We start from the raw sequence: 15638 nt of genomic DNA on the forward strand, positions 1-15638 counted from the left end.
TCCATTGGCACACATGGATTTGCTCACATGAATAAGGATTACTTACGTGAGCAGGGCTTGCAGGATTAGATCTTTACTTTTTTGTTCCGTTCAGAAAGCAAAAATGGCAGCTGTTTTTACTTTTTAAACACCCATGTGTGTTAGATATAGGATAGATATTATTTACAGTACACATACTGTGCACACTAATGCTTTGCAGAAACTGGTATACAGGTACTTTTTTTTTTATTTAAAAAACCAGCTGTTTCACTGCTGTTTAGTGTCTGTGAACTGACCTCCCCAACGTATCCGAAGTGCACTGAAGACTAATTAAATACTAACTAAATGCTTCCGCATCAGTGCTAAGCTATTTATTCAACCCTGTTTGATAGTATGGTGTATAGTTTTCTCCAAGATCCACCATGAAACAGGGCTGACTAAATTAGCTAACCAGTGGTAACTACATTTCAGGAATAAGCCGGAGCAAAGTAGTAATACTCTTCAACCAAACATCTCTCCCAATAACAACTTTCTGGCGCTAGCTAACTGCTTGAAGTTAAAAAATATAGGGCCAGATTCTTCCACTCTTACTCCCATTGAATAGTGTCTTATCCCAGGAGTAGTCCGCCTGAAATGAATGGAGGAATAAGGTATTACTCAGCTAATGCTGGTAGAATCTCGCTCACAGTTGATGATATTCTAATATATACATTTCTCCCACTCTTGCCCCTCCATGTTTTCCCCCCAGCCTAGAGCTGAGAGGGCCCAATCCTGAAAGGTGATAAATGCTTCCTACAAATTGCTAAGCGTGCTCAACTTCACTTTGCAGAATTGGGCCCAGCTGATTTTCTTTGTTCACCGAATGTCATGAGGGGGGCATTTTGTCCCACACAGCAGTAGCTCTCAGCATCCCAGCCAAAGTCACCCTCTGTCACTCTTTCCAGTGACAACAGCAACTTCCAGGTGCAGCAGTCACTCTGTCATGAGGACAGATAGGGCTCTTTCAGAGCTATTGATCATGCTGTTTCCTGTGGTAGAGGATGCAAGAAAGCAGTGCAGATTGCTCCATTTGCCTGGAGACCATGAGACAAGCAACTTTCACTCTCCCCACTCTCCTTTCATCCACCTCTTTCTTTCTCTCTCTCCTGTGCATACGCTATCTCTAAGGTTGTCTAGATTAGTGGAGGAAACTTTTGCTGGGTGTTTAAGACCTTAAAATATTAATCTGCATTAACAGTTTACTACATATCCTCATTTGCCACAGTGTGAGTAGAAATGAGCAGAACCCAGCAATGTCAGATTTGTATGCTGAGATCATTCAGCCAGGCACAGGTTTAATCAGTTGCACAAGCAAGCATAGTCAGTGGGGAGGGTGTTGGTTCAACATCTGCAGGCGAGAGCTACAATGTGATTTAGTAGTGATGGGCAGGTTTTCAATCCGATGCCTCAGTTTGCCCTGCTCTGGCCAGAAACCAGGCAAGGCTCTTGTCAGGGTTCCCTCCCCACTCTGAACTCTAGAGTACAGATGTGGGGACCCGCAGGAAAGAGCACACCTAAGCTTATCTCTACCAGCTTAGGTAAAAAACTTCCCCCAGGCACAAATTCTTCCTTGTCCTTGGAATGGTATCGCTGCCACCACCAAGTGAGTTAGACAAAGATTTAGGAAAAGGACCACTTGGAGTTCCTGTTTCCCCAAAATATCCCCCCAAGTCCCTTCACTCCCCTTCCTGGGGAGGCTTGAGCATAAGCAAGGTGAGCACAGACCAGACGCTTGGGTTTTTAGGACACTAAAAACCCCAATCAGATTCTTAAAAACAGAACTTTTTATTATAAAGAAAAAAAGTAAAAGAAACACCTCTGTAAAATCAGGATGGAAGATAATTTTATAGGATAATAAGATTTAAAATACAGAGGATTCCCCTCTAGGCAAAATTTTTAAAGTGACAAAAAAAAACAGGAATAAACCTTTCTCTTAGCATAAATCTTTTGATTTAGCTTGTGAATTTTTCCTAACACATTTCCTTGCTATTACTTACTATTTCTGTAATTTTAGTTGTATCATTCAGTAGGAGCTGGATTACTTGCTTGGTCTGTCTCTTTATCTCCGGAGAGAACACACAAAAACACAAAACGAAAACCTTCCCCCACAGATCTGAAAGTATCTTCTCCCCTTATTGGTCCTTTTGGTCAGGTGCCAACCAGGTTATCTGAGCTTCTTAGCCCTTTACAGGTAAAGGAGGGATTTTATGCTACCCTTAGCTGTATGCTTATGACAGCTCTGGACTCTGATTTTGGCCCAGGGCTCAGTCAGATCAGCAAAAACCCCTACAGACAACAGCAAACTGATATTTATGACCCGTCCATTAGGTGAATGCCTCTGCATGTACTTCATTGTGACTGCTGCCCTTTGGGACGATGACCCTGGAATAAGGTTGGCAAGCTGTCACATAATGAAGGCCAGAAAAGATGTTCAGTAGGGCTGTTCAGCAAGTTATTGAGCAAGTGGGGTAGTTTCGCTCTGAAGCCCCAATATCCCCAGAGACTTACAGCCCCCAGATGAGTGGGGGAGGAATAGTATTAAGGACAGGTAGTCACTGCATTAGTATTGAGAAACATTCCTATGATAGTGCCCTTGACCCTGAGGCATGATGGGGAGATTTACTGTTGATTTCAGCAGGAGCAGAATCCGCTCCAAGACGTACAAGGACTAGAACATGCAACTGGGGGGCTCAATATGCAGCTGTTGAACAGTAGGGGGGGAGCGCTGATGCAGCAGCGGTGCTCTATACAAGACGTCTGAGCCAGGGGTAGTAACACGTAAGGACCAAATCGTGCCAGGTGCTGAGCACCCTCGACACCATTTACCTTAATGGAAGTGGAGACTGCTCCGCTCTCCACAGGATCCAGGCCTGTAGTGCTTGCAGCCACACCCAGTAGGGGTCTGAAAAATCAGTTGCAATCTGAGATTGTGCCAGGGTACTCAGGTGGGAAGCAGTGTAAATTGGCAACTAATGAACATCACTGACCATTCCTTGTAAACTAAAGCATTCTGACCGTAGAATAAATGAATCACTTTCGTAGGGATGAGGCATAAATGCCAGGCCCTGCACCACTGCTCTATCCTCAAGAGACCAGTAATCCCATGGTTAAGTTTTATTAGTGATTCTGACTTTCCGCAAGCCGCTACTATTCATGCATTTCTGGTCATAGTGTAGGGAAGATGTGAAAACACTAACAAGGACTGGACTCTCTTTTAAACACAATAGACTCCTCAGTCATTTAGGGCAACATCTGAGTGATGCAGAATAAAGATGATTGGGTTATTTTGGGCTGCAGTCAGACCAGAGGAAAAGCAATCTCACAAGAAGTCTGCTTGTTGTTAATTTAAAAATGTGTCCATGGAAAACGAGACTCAAGTACAGGACAACTTACTGATCAATAGATATTCGCTGCTTCTTCTTGGGTTTAAACTCTCACTCTGCTCACTAACACTAAGAGGGGAGGGAAATGAGAGAATGAAAACGTTACTCTGTGGAAAGCCTCTTTTGGCCTGTCATTCTGCCGTGAGTTACACTGGAGAAGATTTTTCTGAACTGATGGAAAATTAAGCCTCTGGTTCCACATGGTGTCTTGTTACTCATGTGAGTAATCCCAGAGCCCTCATCACTGGGGAAATGGAGGATTGTCCTACTTTCATTTTTAAAGTTCTATAAATTATGAGTGGTGTGAACTTTTTTTTCTCCTGGTGTCTTTGCAGAGAGCTAGGCGGCAGCATTAAGCAATTGGGAATGGAGTGTATATGTTTGTGGTTTTGAAGCTAACGTGTACTGAATAATTGCTCACCTACCTGTTTTAACTTGTACTGTTAGATCTTTGTCAGTCTGAATGAATTCTAGATGCTTTTTGTTCTTGTTATTTGGAGGAAGATATTTACTGGTTTGCTTTAAAATCTGATGTACATTTTCATCTCTGAGTTACTTATTTGCCAAGGCCCTCTTCCCCTCTGAATGGAGTGGACACAGCAGATTTCACCAGAAGGTGTGTGGCTGCCTTTGCAGCATCCTCTCCCTCCACAAGTGCTCTGCAGGATTTCGATGGATGGCAGTGGCAAGAGCTTGTCCTCACCACATTCTCCCCTTCGCAGGCTGTGGATATCTGAACCTATGCTGATGCTGCTAGTAGTGGCCCCAGGTCTGCACCTGTCTCTGCCAGGGGGTTTTATGCAGGTCAGGGAGCCTGAAAGCTATACTGTCAAGGGAGAGGGAGGACCAGCACCTCTGAGGAACTGGGGATTTCCTTCCTCAAGGACGCCGGAGATCTGTGGGGTGAGAGGCCCCACTCCCTGTCCTCAAACACCTCCCTCAAGGGAAGAATGCCAGGAAACTCTGAGCCTGCAAAGTGCTGAGCAGCCTACCTCCCACTGACTTCACAGGGAATTGAGGGCACTCAGCACTTTGCAAGACCAAGCCTTCTGCAAGATCAACCTGGCAGACTTTCCTGGGCCACCTGTACCTTTTGCCATGGGCATTTTGGCAGGAGAGGAAGCGTAGGCCTTAAGCAGTTTAAAGCAGCCTCTGTGGAGAGGTAAGAGAAAGATGGAGCTATCACAAAATGTATGAGAAATGCTGGCTTATTACATGGCTTCTAAACATCATCTCTCTTCTGTTAACGTGCATGTCCAATCTTTTGTTAAATGAGCTCTCGAAACAGCATCAGCTGAAAGCAGCAGTATGCTCTGAAAGTTAGTCTAGTCTTTGGAAACAGCTTTGCTCTTTTAGTTTGCTTTTAGAGTAAAGGATGTTTTGAAGTCTCAATTTTTCATATGATTATTCATTACAGCCACGTAGTTATTTAAATTAAAAATATCTAGGGTTTGCTTTCCAAAACCAAGGTTTAATATATTTTTAACTCAGCTCATGCTTTTAAACATATACATTCTCTATTATTTAGAAGACTGATGTTGGCTTAAATTGGGATTTTTGCATAAAACATGGGGCAAGATGAAAAACTGCAGTAAAGACATTTGTGTGTGTTTTGAAATAAACAGCATGAAAAGTAGTCAGCGTCTAGAAGATTCACAAAACTGCAGTGCTATTAAAAGAAACAAAGAGGCCCAATCCTGTGCCACTGAAGTCCAATGGAGATTTGTCATTTATTTCAATGGGAGCAGAATTGGGTCCTTGTTTAAAGAACACTTACACTTGCCACCAGTTTTTTCCTTTTTTCATAACTTCACCATGTTGGCCTGATCCTGCAAATGCTCTGAAAGTAGAACTGCTATTGACTTTGGTGGCAGTTCTGCTTATGGGCTGGCTGCTGAGCTGATCCTGATGCTAAGAAATCTCTCTATCCTTTGAAGGGTTATGCTTGTATTTAACTTTATGTATATGAGTTTTCTTATTGGAGTTAGTGGGCCTATTCACATACCCTGAAGTAAAGTTTGTGTGTACAAGTTTTTGCAGGATCAGGGCCAAAAGTATTTAATGTAAAAATGATGCAGGCATGGGAATAAATGGTATACAATTTGTTTTAAATTGTCATTTAATATATTGGGGCCTCTTTGTTTCAGTTACTTAAACAGTGGGTGCTCATTTAAATTAAAAAAAAAAAAGAGCATGTTTTCAAACAATGCTCTGGTTTTGGGTGTGAGACACAGGGTGCTTATCATAAGGGAGGAGCCAAAGGTCTTTGTGGGGGGAAATTGTTCATCATATTACCATAAAATTAGTTAACAGATTTTTTGAGGGTTTTCCCCCCCATTCTATAGAGTGGATGCAGCCCTGCTCCCTCTAACTTCAGGGCAAGGAGTATCAGGCCCCAAAAGCAAAACACTGTTTCCTTTTTTTGTCTTTGTGTATGTCTGTGGAGTTAGAGTGGGATTGTGCTTTGTATAATAGAACTGCCAGGTATATTATGTCACTGAGACCTCACCGTGGTGATAGCAAGTACAGTATCTCTAGGGTTTCCAGGCAAGCTTTTGTAGGTGAATGTGGGATTCATTGGTCCTTGCTTATACTGGGCTGCATAATGTCATTACAATAGGGATGGATTGTGTCAACAACATATGCTCTCCCCATCCTAAAAGACTGACTGAATATCTGAATCTGGCAGTGAGAGTCAGAAGACTTTCCCTTCTCCCATCACATGGCAAGTCCACTTTCTATGACACTGGCTAGATGGCACTGTTGTGTACACCTAAGAGAAGCAGATCTAGCAGTCTGCATTCTCTGGTGGGCTTTGGAAATACCCGCCTTTTGAAACAGCCCCTCAGAGGGCTCATAGGGAAATAAACTGACTGAGGAGAATCAAATTCAGGCATCTCTAGCACTAAAATTCCTGAGCCCACTAAAAGGGAAACAGGAGATCATGCAGCAGAGTGCACCACCTGCCTGCCTGAGGAAAGAAGTTGGGCATAATTTCTGCCCTATGTGGAAAATATAATGTATAATGTAGTGCCATTAGATGATAGTTACCTCACAGAGACTGTGTCCCATATACTCTAGTGTTTGCTGCAAAGATGAATGAATAACTTGCTTCCAGAACTGTTTTTATGCCCTTACTAATAGTGACCCTTATTCCCAATGCAGCTGGTCTGCAGTATACACCCACACTTGAACTCAGGTGCACACAGGAATTACACTGCTTTCTACTCCAGAAAGTAAATCCAGAACCCAGGTGGAAATACTGAATGGTACTAATTTTTGTTGCCTTAAAACTCAAATCCAAAAGAGAGTGTACTGGAACTGCTGTTGGTGTTACTGACCTCGGCTACATGTGAATATGGTTTTCTTTCTTCTGTGCTGTTACATATTTATAATGAAGGCCTGTAGCAATGGCAAACCTTTTGGCCTGCCGTGATTTCAGTGATTAAAAAGAATATAATACAATAACTCTGAGTCTGAATTCTTTTCTAATGTGATTACTGTATATTGCTTTAGTCAGGTCAGAAATTGAGGGGGAGCAATTTATATTGTAAACTGGGGTATTGGGTCAGCTGGATCTATAATGAAAAACAAATATTTGATTAAACAAAAGTTTTATCTTTAGGCCTTTATACTTCAGTGTACATAGATTCCAACCGCAATTCATCCCTCCCCTCCCGCAATTTCAACACAGAAATCTAGCTTAGGCTTAGTCCATCCTTTTAGTAACTGTGTGCTCTGTCCCTGTAGCAATCTCCCGCAGGAAGTTATTGTTCTAAGGTTTCCTTCTGAGTGCTAGCTAGAGTCTCCTGCCCTCCTTGGTACTATAAATCTTTTCCTAAAGGTATTCTTGATCTTCTGAAAAAAGTTCTTTAGAATATGTTTATTCTAAAGTGTCTCATTTATTTTTCACACCTGACTTAAAGGCACATTGTCTTTTCTCTCATGTACAGATCTCCTCCCTGTTATTTTGAGACACTTCATTTTGAAATTGGTCCAGTGTCACCTTGAAGCATCTGATGTTGTCTTGAGCACAAATATTTCACTAATCGTGCCTCACCCTCCCAGCCTACAAACTGGAATTCCCTGTTCACTGAAAAATCTTCAATTTTTGACTTTTTCACTTTTCAACATGATTGACGTTGGCAGGGTACTATCTAAAATTATGCCTGTAAGGAAATATTTTCCATTTTTTGGAGACAAAATAGTAGGGAAAAAAACCAGCTGTACCGTGGGTGTAGTGTTAGGTACAACTCTAAGGCTATTTACCAATTTTTTATTGGGACTAATAATTACATGGTCAGACTGCAGAACCACTTTAAAGTGCCATATAACTCCTATTACTAGTCTACTACAGAACTGTTATTATTAAAGGAGAAAACTTACAAAAATAACGTGTGTGAATCCTGACAGCCTGGCAGAACTGAAGAAGCCTCACTGACTTGTCAACTCGTAACTAGACCCTCCTTCTCCACCATTACTTCTGAACGTTCCTTACAACAGACTAGAAGTCCTTTGGATGACTTGTCTATTCTGTGATCACAGGGTCTGATGACAGCTTGAGTAGCCACCCTAAAGCTGGCTTTAATCTAGCTACCTCAGGTCTCAGAGCAGTGAAACCGTGGCCTGTGCATGTTTCAGTGCAGGCAGTACAAGTCTGCCCAGAACCCTGGGTAATTACTCCTGGGACTAGCCTGTGCTGAAGCAGCTTTGCTGCTCTGGGATCTGAGCTAGCTCAATTAATGCCTATTTACAGTAGTGCAAGTAGAAATCGTTTCTTGCCGGTACTGCACTCATGTGAGGGACACAAGGGGTGGCAGGTGACCTCCCCACGTGACCCTCCATGTGACTCCTCCCCAGCCCACAGCTCCCACGCTCTCCCCGTACCCTCCAACACCCCCCTTACCTGTCTAAAATTTTACAACTGCATCTGTTAAGCAGTTAAGCAATTGATCAAAACCACATTCTCTGATCTCTTGGGGCCAAATGCTGTCCCCATTGAAATCCAAAAGGAATTTTTCTATTGAGTTCAATGGGAACAGGCTTTGACATTTGGGGAGGAAAGAACAAAACCACTCAAGCAAGGGCTATGTTGTTTATAGGTATCAAAGGCTGCTGACATCTGATCTTTGTCCATCGCAAGGGAGAAATCAGCAATCAATGAGGCTAGAACAGTCTCTGTACCATATCCAACTCATAAGTCAATCTGCAAAGGATCAAGGAAATATGAAGGCTCCAGATTACCTTAAAGTCCTCAGTCCCTTGGTTAGAATGCTCCCATTAGTGTATGTTCATAGTCCAAAGGCTGGAGCAGGAAAGAGGCAAAATGGAGATGTTGCCAGGGCCAGGGCCTTTTAGCTTCTGCCAAGTGCGAAGTAAAGGGAAATCTGTTCTCACTGTGAAAGATGGTGTTTGGAGTCACATGGGCAAGTTATATGTCCATCATCCCCTCCCATATTCTAGTTAGAATGTTCACAAAAAGTCCATTAAGTGTAGACAGGTGTTTTCCAGGGACCATTGTGAACTAAGTGTTAATGGGCCATTCAACTTGACTTGTCCCTTTGTGTGCTGGATAAATACCTTGTGGGCATTACCACAGGAGCAAACATGTAGTAAACATAGCTAATATTCATAACTTCAGATACCAAGATGAAAATACATGCATAGAAATAGCATAATTATAAGTACCAGGAATTTCATGTATATGACTACTCCTAAAAGAGATTCTGAAAAATCACACCATGTACCTGAGACCCTATGCGCTAGCACCATGCCCCACTGGAGTTTTTTTATCTGTTATGTAACAACAGAGATGGAGCCAGTGACGTGACTCTGTTTAGCCTAAAAGGGCAAGGTTAATTTTTAGCTGTTCAGGTGTGAATGCACCTTTAGTCAGTGCGGCATACTGGCTGGCACACATTCAGGTTAATGGGCTTCAGTGTTCCTTTGCAGTTAAATTTTTAATGTTCATAAACCTGGTATGTGCTGAGGTTGTTTAAAGCATAATACAGGTTTTTAGGTTTGCAAATCTATGAACCTCTGCCTCTTTGAAATTTTATTGTTATTATTTATTCTTTTTCCTGGTCATAATGTGGGAGGGTATCCTCTCTGCCCTCTGCTCATGAGGTTATGTATGTGTCTTGTAGCAGACTTCTGAACACAAGTTGGAAGGAATTTTTTTTCAGTAAGTATGGACTGATTCTTTTCTCTTAGAAGGCATGTAATTTTTTCAGGTACGTGCTGATTAACAAAAAACAATTGGGGCTGTTAAACTTTCTTCAAATTCCATAGAAAATTAAGTTCAGCTATATTTTCCAGTACAGTGATGAAATGGGTGTTTGTATATATAAACATTAACTACTCGCCTTCCCCCAAAATATTTAGTATTCAGTCTGTTTATATGGCATATGGGAGTTGGGTGAGGAGCCATTTCAGCATATGTATGATTTATTAAAAGAAAAGGAGTACTTGTGGCACCTTAGAGACTAACCAATTTGAGCATAAGCTTTCATGAGCTACAGCTCACTTCATCGGATGCATACTGTGGAAACTGCAGAAGACATTATATACACAGAGACCATGAAACAATACCTTCTCCTACCCCACTCTCCTGCTGGTAATAGTTTATCTAAAGTGATCACTCTCCTTACAATGTGAGTGATAATCAAGTTGGGCCATTTCCAGCACAAATCCAGGTTTTCTCAACCTCCGCCCCCCCCCCCCACACACACACACTCACTCTCCTGCTGGTAATAGCCAATCCAAAGTGATCGCTCTCCTTACAATGTGTATGATAATCAAGGTGGGCCATTTCCAGCACAAATCCAGGTTTTCTCACCCCCCTCCCCCCATACACACACAAACTCACTCTCCTGCTGGTAATAGCTCATCCAAACTGACCACTCTCCTTACAATAAGAAAAGGAGTACTGGTGGCACCTTAGAGACTAACCAATTTATTTTAGCATGAGCTTTCGTGAGCTGTAGCTCACGAAAGCTCATGCTAAAATAAATTGGTTAGTCTCTAAGGTGCCACAAGTACTCCTTTTCTTTTTGCGAATACAGACTAACACGGCTGTTACTCTGAAACCTCTCCTTACAATGTGTATGATAATCAAGGTGGGCCATTTCCAGCATAAATCCAAGTTTAACCAGAAGGTCTCGGGGGGGAGGGGTAGGAAAAAACAAGGGGAAATAGGCTACCTTGCATAATGACTTAGCCACTCCCAGTCTCTATTTAAGCCTAAATTAATAGTATCCAATTTGCAAATGAATTCCAGTTCAGCAGTTTCTCGCTGGAGTCTGGATTTGAAGTTTTTTTGTTTTAAGATAGTGACCTTCATGTCTGTAATTGCGTGACCAGAGAGATTGAAGTGTTCTCCGACTGGTTTATGAATGTTATAATTCTTGACATCTGATTTGTGTCCATTTATTCTTTTACGTAGAGACTGTCCAGTTTGACCAAGGTACATGGCAGAGAGGAATTGCTGGCACATGATGGCATATAGCACATTGATAGATGTGCAGGTGAATGAGCCTCTGATAGTGTGGCTGATGTTATTAGGCCCTGTGATGGTGTCCCCTGAATAGATATGTGGGCAAATTTTAAGTAGCACTGTATCCTAAAATGCTTTATGGTATTGTACCCAAACATCGCATTTCAATGGGGGATTCAACTTCCTTTATAGGAACTAAACAGACTCCTGAAACTTGTACCACAAAAGTGGTCCATAGACATGCAAATAGTCCCATGGTCTTCAATGGGATTGATCAAATGATTAAGGGTTTAGAGGATTAGGTTCCAAGTTTGTAAATTGTTCTGGATAAAACTCACAATGCCTGAGCTGTCAGATCAGAAGGAGCTTCATTGGAATAAAGGTGGGAAGATGTGTGATAAGTCTTAGCTCCGTTGCTAAAATGAAGAACATATTTTCAGCAAATATTTTCCGCCCCAGGACTCCTGACCAACTTAACAGCACAATACATATGCTAACAAACTTAAACAAAGGCTTTGTTTAAGTTTATCAGCATATGTATTGTGCTGTTAAAGCCATATAAAGAATAAATGCCCTCCCTAGCCCTGTGGAGCAGAGCGCAGCCCCCCCACGGAGGGGGGGGGGCTAGCCCCATGTCTTTCTGGCACCCCGTGCCCACTAAAAATACTAGGTACTAGGTAGTGGAGGGTATCTCCCTACTTGCACTACTGCTTGTCTATATGGCAAGTCAGTGTTCAGCAAGCTGGGGTGTAACCCTGTGCAGTAGATCAAAGCGCACCAGGGAACTTTTAGCATGCAGCAAGCAGGACCCACGCTGCCAGGCTAGTGGGCTGTAGTTTCACACCCCAGCTTGACGTGCACTAAATTGCCAGATACACAAGCCCTTGGTCTGACACCGCCCCACCCTGTGAAAACACCTTCCCCCCCTTTCTGCCCCCCCACCACTTTGGTCTTGTCTGGCTGGCTATTCCCATTTCCTCCTGAACTCCATCATTCATGTTCCTTCCTGAACCTCAAATATCCCCTCCCCCGCTCGGTTTTCCCCAGCGCAGTGGCTGGATTAGGAGGAGCCAAGGGTGGGAAATCTCGTCACAGCGAGTCTATGGGGGGAATCAGTGAGGGTTTCTGACAGCAAGGGGGCAGGGTGGCATTCACTCCAGGCAAGCTCTCCCTTGCTAACATCCTAGCCAACCCCGACAAAGCTCTAGGAACAGCCCATCTCCAGGTGGTATGCGTCTAACAATTAGCCAGTTTAAAGGTTAAGAGCTGACATATTGCCAAGCAATGAGACTGGCTCCCTAGTCCAGTTTAAGTCGGCAGCTAGGAAGGAGGTTGCGGTGGCATGAAGTAGAAGTCAGCTTGGAGACCCAGCTCTGTCGTGCGTTTCCAGTGGGGTGCTGGGATTTTTCAAAGCTGTTGATATCAGAAGGGGTTGCAGGTGCTCAGCACCGCTGAAAACCAGACCATTGACCAATCTAGTTCCTAGTTTCCCCATCTGCAAAATGCGGACAGTGTTTCCCTACCTCAAAAGATCATTGTGATGCTGAATTCTTTATTCTTTGACGGCCAGGTTCCGCACGGGTGTGTGCAGTGAGGAAATGGCTCTCAAAGCAAATGACAATAGCTCTGACTGGTAGTAGCACCTTTCATTCAGGTTCCCTTCCTCCAGCCAATTAATTTTGAAAGCGCTTTTACAAAAGCTACATGGCAGTTGCAGATCAGACAACAGGTTCAGCTAGTCTGGAATCCTGCCCGCAGACATGGTCGGTGCCTGAGGCGTCTGCACCTGGGTGTTTGTGCAAAGGCTTTCTTGGTAGTGGCAGGAGGAGATTCCTTTCCAGCTCCTTCAGGTGATCAAACACCACCCTGCATCGTGTGGCCTGGATGCTCTTGCGTTGTCTCCGGCTTGGCTCTCACACTTGCAAATGTTATAAAATGGGAGTTACCTGTGATACCCCCTGTTAAGAGCCCCCCATTGCTTTCCACTCTGATGAGTGAAGAAAAGCCAACAAGAGGGATCTGTGAGGGGAACAGCCTACTTTGGGGGTTGTTTCCCCATTCTACTTGCCAAAATCAAGAGTCGGGGAAGCGGGCCCTGAGGTCGGGATCTATCAAATTCTCTGCCCCTTTCCAAATCTGCGAAGCAAACAGGAGCAAGCTACTGGAGCCAGTGTCTGTGTAATTTGCACATCTTCCCCCTCCACACTATGGAATACCCTTGAGCAGTAATATGCAGGGTTGCTGTTGCCATGTTGGTCCCCAGATATCAGAGAGACAGAGCAGGTGGAGGTAAGACTTACCTCACCTGCTCTTGAGCAGTAATGTCAGGGGTGTGGCAAGTGACACACACAGGAGTGAGGTGGTGTAATATCACATGAGAGGAGAATGATAGTAGAAGATTTAAAATCACATGGGCTCCTAGCTACCCAAAGGTGGCATCATCTTATGGAGGTATAATGGCCCAGGCTCAGGAATGGGGAGGTATAACAACATATGGAGGCAGCTAATGGCACAGGCATGACATAACGTCATATAAGCACTAGTGGGGTTATAATGACACAGGGAAGGTGTGACACACAAACACGTGAGGGATGGTATGCTGGCACACAGAGAACAGGTACAGGGAGGCTGTCTGAAGGATAGGGTTATAATGGTGCAGGGGGGTGAGGGAATAAGCACATCAGCATGAGGGGCCGGAGGGTAGATGGAGTAGTTGGGGGTGTATGGCAGGGTGAGGGGGGGTGTGTGGCAGGGTGAGTGTGGGGGGGTGGTAAGGGGTGTACAGAAGGTGAGTGGTGTTGGGGTGTACGGCAGGGGAAGCGGGTATGGGGGGACCTGGCAGGGGGAGTGGGGAAGGGGGTATGGGTGTGTGTGGAAGGTGAGTGGTGTGGGGGTACAGCAGGGTGAGTGGGAAGGGGGTACAGAAGGTGAGGGGATATGGGGGTGTAGGGAAGGCGAGTGGTGTGGGGGAACAGGGGGCGCACAGCACAGCGAGTAAAGAAAGGGGGGTGTATGGAAGGTGAGTGGTGTCGGGAGGGATTCAGGGGGGGTCACAGCAAGGTGAGTGGGGAAGGGGTGTGCTGTATTCCATATATCTCTATGGGGGTGAGTGATCGGGCTGTAGGTGACTGCAGGAGGCAGGAACAGTAAAATGAGGGTGCCTTGGCAGGAGGGAAATAAAAAAAAATAATCAGCCGAGCCAGCCAGGAGTCGAACCTAGAATCTTCTGATCCGTAGTCAGACGCGTTATCCATTGCGCCACTGGCCCTGCTTACAGACAGAAGTCTGGCGCTCACTATCTAACTACTCCTCGACTCCGCCTACACACACAGTCCACGAACAGATGGGCGTTCGGATCCATGGGTGGGACTATGGAGGGATGTGCAGCCAATCAAAGCCCGTCTGTAGCTCCGCCCATCGCCCGGCCCCTCTCCTCCTCACTAGTTCCTAGGGGGCGGAGCTACAACGACACGCTTGGCCAATCCCTAGCCGTTTCGTCGAGCGTCTCACGCCCCTCTTCTCCCCCACCCTAGCGGTAGCCTCACAGTTGCACTGTCGCCTGATCACTAGGTGGCTCAGTGGGCGCGGTCAGAGCCGGAGACGCAGCCAATCACGGCAGGGGCAGTCATTCCCTTCCGTGTCTGGAGCCCGGCCGCTACAAGGTGTTTGGTTACGTTTGTCCTGTGCGAGGCCCCGTCCTCAAGACCGAGACGCGTCAGGGTCAGAAAGAGGAGGGAGTCCAGGACGTAGAAGGGAGCCGAGCCGGCAGCGGCGGGGCAGCCGGAGGGGGGCGATGGCGGCGACGGCGGGGGCCTATGAGAAGCTGAAGCTGTGAGTGACCCGGGGAAGCCACGCAGTCACCTGCCCCCCCCGCATCTGCCCAGTCACCTGGAGTCGCCGGGCAGCGGCGCCCCGCCCCTCCCCAGCCTCCCCACCGCCCGTTGGCCGCTTCCCTCCAGCCTGCGTGCAGAGGGGTGACCCGCCTCCCGGCGGGGCGGGGGGAGCCGGGCACGCGCAGAGGCCGGCCGGGTGGGGTCCGGCGGAGCCGCGGGAGGAGGGGGGTCGAGCCCCAGCCCGCGGCCGGGCCCCAGCCCGCGGCCGGGCTGGCAGGACCGTCTGGGCCGTGAGCTGGTCGGGGCAGGAGCACCGCGCAGCCTTCCCGCTTGTCCGCACGGGGGCTCTGGGGAGCTCCTAGACCAGCTTCCTCTCCGGTCCCCTGGAGCACGGCCTGGCGACTGCGGGTCTCCGAGGCGTGGCTGCGCTGGGGGGAGAAAGGGAGACTCGGCTTGCAGTGTCAATCGCACTGGCTTTTCTGACAGGCTTCAGAGGAGCAGCCCTGTTAGTCTGTATCAGCGAAAAGAAGGAGGAGGACTTGTGGCACCTTAGAGACTAACACATCTATTTGAGCATAAGCTTTTCTGGGCTAAAACCCACTTAATCGGATGCATACAGTGGAAAATACAGTAGGAAGATTCTATATATACACAGACAGAGAACACATGAAAAAATGGGTGTTGCCATACACACTATAATGAGAGCGATCAATTAAGGTGAGCTATTACCAGCAGCAGGAAAAAAACCTTTTATAGTGATAATCAGAATGGCCTATTTCCAACAGTTGACAAGAAGGTGAGAGTAACTGTGTGTGGGGGGAAGGAGGGATAAGCATTGGGAAATAGTTTGACTTTGTGTAATGACCCATCCACTCCCAGTCTTTATTCAAGCCTAATTTAATGGTGTCC

General features: G+C 45.7%; 1 protein-coding gene and 1 non-coding gene across 3 annotated transcripts in view; one reads left to right on the forward strand and one right to left on the reverse strand.

Moving 5' to 3' along the window:
• Nucleotides 1-14091: 14091 nt before the first annotated feature.
• Nucleotides 14092-14164, reverse strand: TRNAR-ACG (transfer RNA arginine (anticodon ACG)). Its single transcript has one exon. It is a non-coding gene; the product is annotated as a tRNA-Arg (tRNA).
• Nucleotides 14165-14527: 363 nt separating this feature from the next.
• Nucleotides 14528-15638, forward strand: part of SACM1L (SAC1 like phosphatidylinositide phosphatase) — a 63331-nt gene continuing 62220 nt past the window's right edge. For both annotated transcript variants that reach the window (XM_077811136.1, XM_077811137.1), the window contains exon 1: nucleotides 14528-14727. In XM_077811136.1, coding sequence (XP_077667262.1) covers nucleotides 14690-14727 — 38 coding nt within the window. In that variant the 5' untranslated portion in view covers nucleotides 14528-14689. The remainder of the gene's footprint in view (nucleotides 14728-15638) is intronic.

This window comes from Eretmochelys imbricata, chromosome 2 (genome assembly GCF_965152235.1).
Source record: "Eretmochelys imbricata isolate rEreImb1 chromosome 2, rEreImb1.hap1, whole genome shotgun sequence".
NCBI classification, from domain to species: Eukaryota; Metazoa; Chordata; order Testudines; family Cheloniidae; genus Eretmochelys; species Eretmochelys imbricata.